At 34.2% G+C, this 3,065-nt stretch overlaps 1 protein-coding gene across 1 annotated transcript; it reads left to right on the top strand.

The window, feature by feature from the left end:
- Window positions 1-732: 732 nt before the first annotated feature.
- On the top strand, window positions 733-2,485 carry MZT1 (mitotic spindle organizing protein 1; the record flags this gene model as incomplete). The annotated part of the gene is made up of 2 exons (XM_010078765.1): window positions 733-901; window positions 2,462-2,485. Coding segments are annotated over 2 exons (193 nt in total), but the record flags the coding sequence as incomplete, so codon positions are not given.
- Window positions 2,486-3,065: the final 580 nt, after the last annotated feature.

The raw sequence follows: 3,065 nt of genomic DNA, 5'->3' as shown, positions 1-3,065 counted from the left end.
CAAAATCAGCCTGTATTGCTAGAGCCTTAACCTCAGGATGGAGATTACTGCAGCAACCAGAAATAAAATCTTAGTGAGTTGTTCTATTACATATATAGCAAACTGCTTATGAGAATCAAAGAAAAGGGGCCTTCCAGGGAAGGCTTGGAAGGGGAGGTATATATTTGTTCCTGTACAAAGCTGACTGCAATCTCCGTCTACAAAAGGTTTCATACTGACATGTGGTGCTGCTCTGCATTCAGGTCACATGAAAATCTAATAGGATTGCTTATCCTTAAACCAGTGTTAACGTTAGACCTATAGCCAGGTTTAGTTATAGAAGGAGATGGCTAGAAAACTCTTTACATTCTCTGTAAAAGTTTTAAGAATTTGCTTCTAGACCATTTTACTGACTTTGTCAGTATCTGGAGTTCAAAAGCACGGATTGTTCTTATAGACCACTTTTTTACATAATTGGCAAGCATGTTCATTATTGAATTCTTCTTTTTTTTTTTTTTTTCTTCTTCCAAACCCATTATTCAGTATTAAGTCTACTGAAACAGAAAAGTATGGTATTTGTGTTAGAAACTGTGGCTTCTAGCTTATGCTGGAAAGCTGAGCATGAATGCTGTTCTCAGTGTTCAGACTGCAGGAGCTTTCCATAACTGCCATGTTCAGACTCTCCTGCAGAAATTAAATGTTGATGAATAGCATTTTCAATTGTTGAAATTTCATAGTCTGTAGGGACTAAAGTGCTTTCATTTTTTCTGTTGCAGTCCTGTTTGAGATTTCGAGAATATTAAACACTGGCTTGGATATGGAGACATTGTCTATTTGTGTGCGGCTTTGTGAACAGGGGATAAATCCAGAAGCATTATCATCTGTTATTAAAGAACTGCGTAAGGCTACAGAAGCTCTAAAGGTAATGCTTTTGCTTAAAAAGCTTATAATTTTGTTTTTAAGAGTTAGATGTATGTTCACCTTGCTATACTTCAATTTGTAAATTTTGCTTTAAGATATGACTCATTTTTAAATCAAAGGAATTAACTGTTCCATAGAAAAGCCAATGAATACAACTGAATGGACCATGAAGCAAGAAATGGTACGAATAAAAACTTCTCAGAAATAATTAGATTAACTCTTTTGAAGGAAAAAAAAAAAACAAACAACAAAAAAAAACAACCACCAAGACTCACAGATTTTTATTCTGGGCATTTTTAGCCACCATTTGCCCCCATCCGTATCTGTATCATATCACAGATAGATTGCTACTTTCTTCTTTAACGCTTATATCACCTCATTTCTACAACCTCAGGCCTAATAGGATCCAGCAGTACTTGTAAACAAAACTGCAGCTTGCTGATGGAATCTTCACATTTTGCTTTTACCACATTAACCGGTGCTTTGAATCTCTCCAAAGACAAACAAGAGGGGGTTTCATGGTTTGTGTATATATAAGGCTTTTCATAATGTAGCATTTACCTGTTTAGCTGTTAGAGAGGGTAACTGTGGTTTAAGAAAAATCCTCACTTGACTTTTTAAGGACTTTCATTCTTTATTGTCTACCCAAACATCATGTTTTCTTTTCTACTGTGTCTTATATTTGTTTATTTCTGGGGAGGTGGAGGGGAAACCTATATCTAGCCTGCGTATCTCTGTTTTGGAAGACTGCATTCTCATTCTTAGAAAATTCACCTTACAGATTTTTGTCTAGACGGGTGCTCGTTAGGGCTATTTTCCACCGGTTTTCAAATTTTTTAGTTTATTTTTAACTTAGCATTTTTCTGTGCTCCTGCATATTTTATATTTGTGTACGTGCTTAAATGTGTGCATACATATATGTTTAACTGTGTGTGTGTAAGTAATTGAGGGCTGTTTTATTTCTTCCTTACTGGTTTATCATTCCTGTTGTTATCATTTGCCTGTTTGTTCCACAACTGGCTTAAAATCTACCGACATCAGTCTCCAACAACTGTACCTTGTTGGCTCTATTGAGTTACTCAGTAATAAAAATACTTACTGATGACCATGATCAAATAATTGGCAGTGTGATTTGTGCAGTTATGATTAGTGTCGTTCTTCTAAGTTTTGTGTCAAGAATATATCTGTATGAGTGGAAGTAATAATTACTATAAGTTGTATAAGAAAGTAAACTCGAAAGGAAAAAAATCATGCATTTTAGCACTATTTGAAAGTGTTAGGGTAAAGTGTACGGGATACAAGCTACTCAGATACAGGGTATACATTTTAACACAAGCAAACAGTAATGGCTGTGTTGCTAAAGGCTAATGGCAGTTGGCAGCAAAAAATAGACATGTTCATTAGAGAACAACATTACACATCTAATAATTTTAGTAAGTAGCTTTTTATTTTTACTTTTAAGTTCTCTAGGTAAGTTAAATTAGTTACAAGAAAAGATTAAATTTAGTTTACATGTTGTCTACTTTTCCTGACTTGCAATAAATGTTTTTTCTGTTTCTAGGCTGCTGAAAATATGACAGGCTAGCATGGGAGAAGATTTCTGCATGAGAAGAATGCCAACTTAATAGAGGCTTTGAAGATTGCCACTATTCATAAAAAAAAATGAAATAAGTGTGTGTGCATGAAGGTTTTGGAATAGTTCTGTAATCTTGAAACGGATGATGTATAGAATAGCTTTGAAAAGTTTTTTTAGTAAGGTTAGTTCACCAATACTCTCATTACTTGGTATTTTTGTGAACTATTTTTGAACATGGCATCCAGTATTTTTTTAAACCATGTCAGATGCTGCACACTTGCTGAATTTACTACTGTGTAGCAACAAATAATTGTTATCATGACTATAGCTTGTTAATGCATCCTTTAGAAGTGCTAATATTATCCTGGTTTTTATCTCTTGCTTTGATGAAAAACAGGAATGAAGTCCATCCTGACTTTATTTTAATTAGAGTAAGGGTAGTGACTTAAGTCTCAATCTGAAAGTAACAAAGAAAGCACTTTTGATAATGTAGGTAATGAATTGTCCTTTTGATTCAAACTGTTGGATAAAATGTTTTTAACTTGGTTAACAAAGGAACTTCAGTTATCCATGCAGAAATGTATGTAAA

This window comes from Pterocles gutturalis, unplaced genomic scaffold (genome assembly GCF_000699245.1).
Source record: "Pterocles gutturalis isolate BGI_N339 unplaced genomic scaffold, ASM69924v1 scaffold16178, whole genome shotgun sequence".
In the NCBI taxonomy this organism is placed as follows: domain Eukaryota; kingdom Metazoa; phylum Chordata; class Aves; order Pterocliformes; family Pteroclidae; genus Pterocles; species Pterocles gutturalis.
Note: the sequence above shows the minus strand (reverse complement) of the source record. Positions and strands in the feature narration are given on the sequence as shown.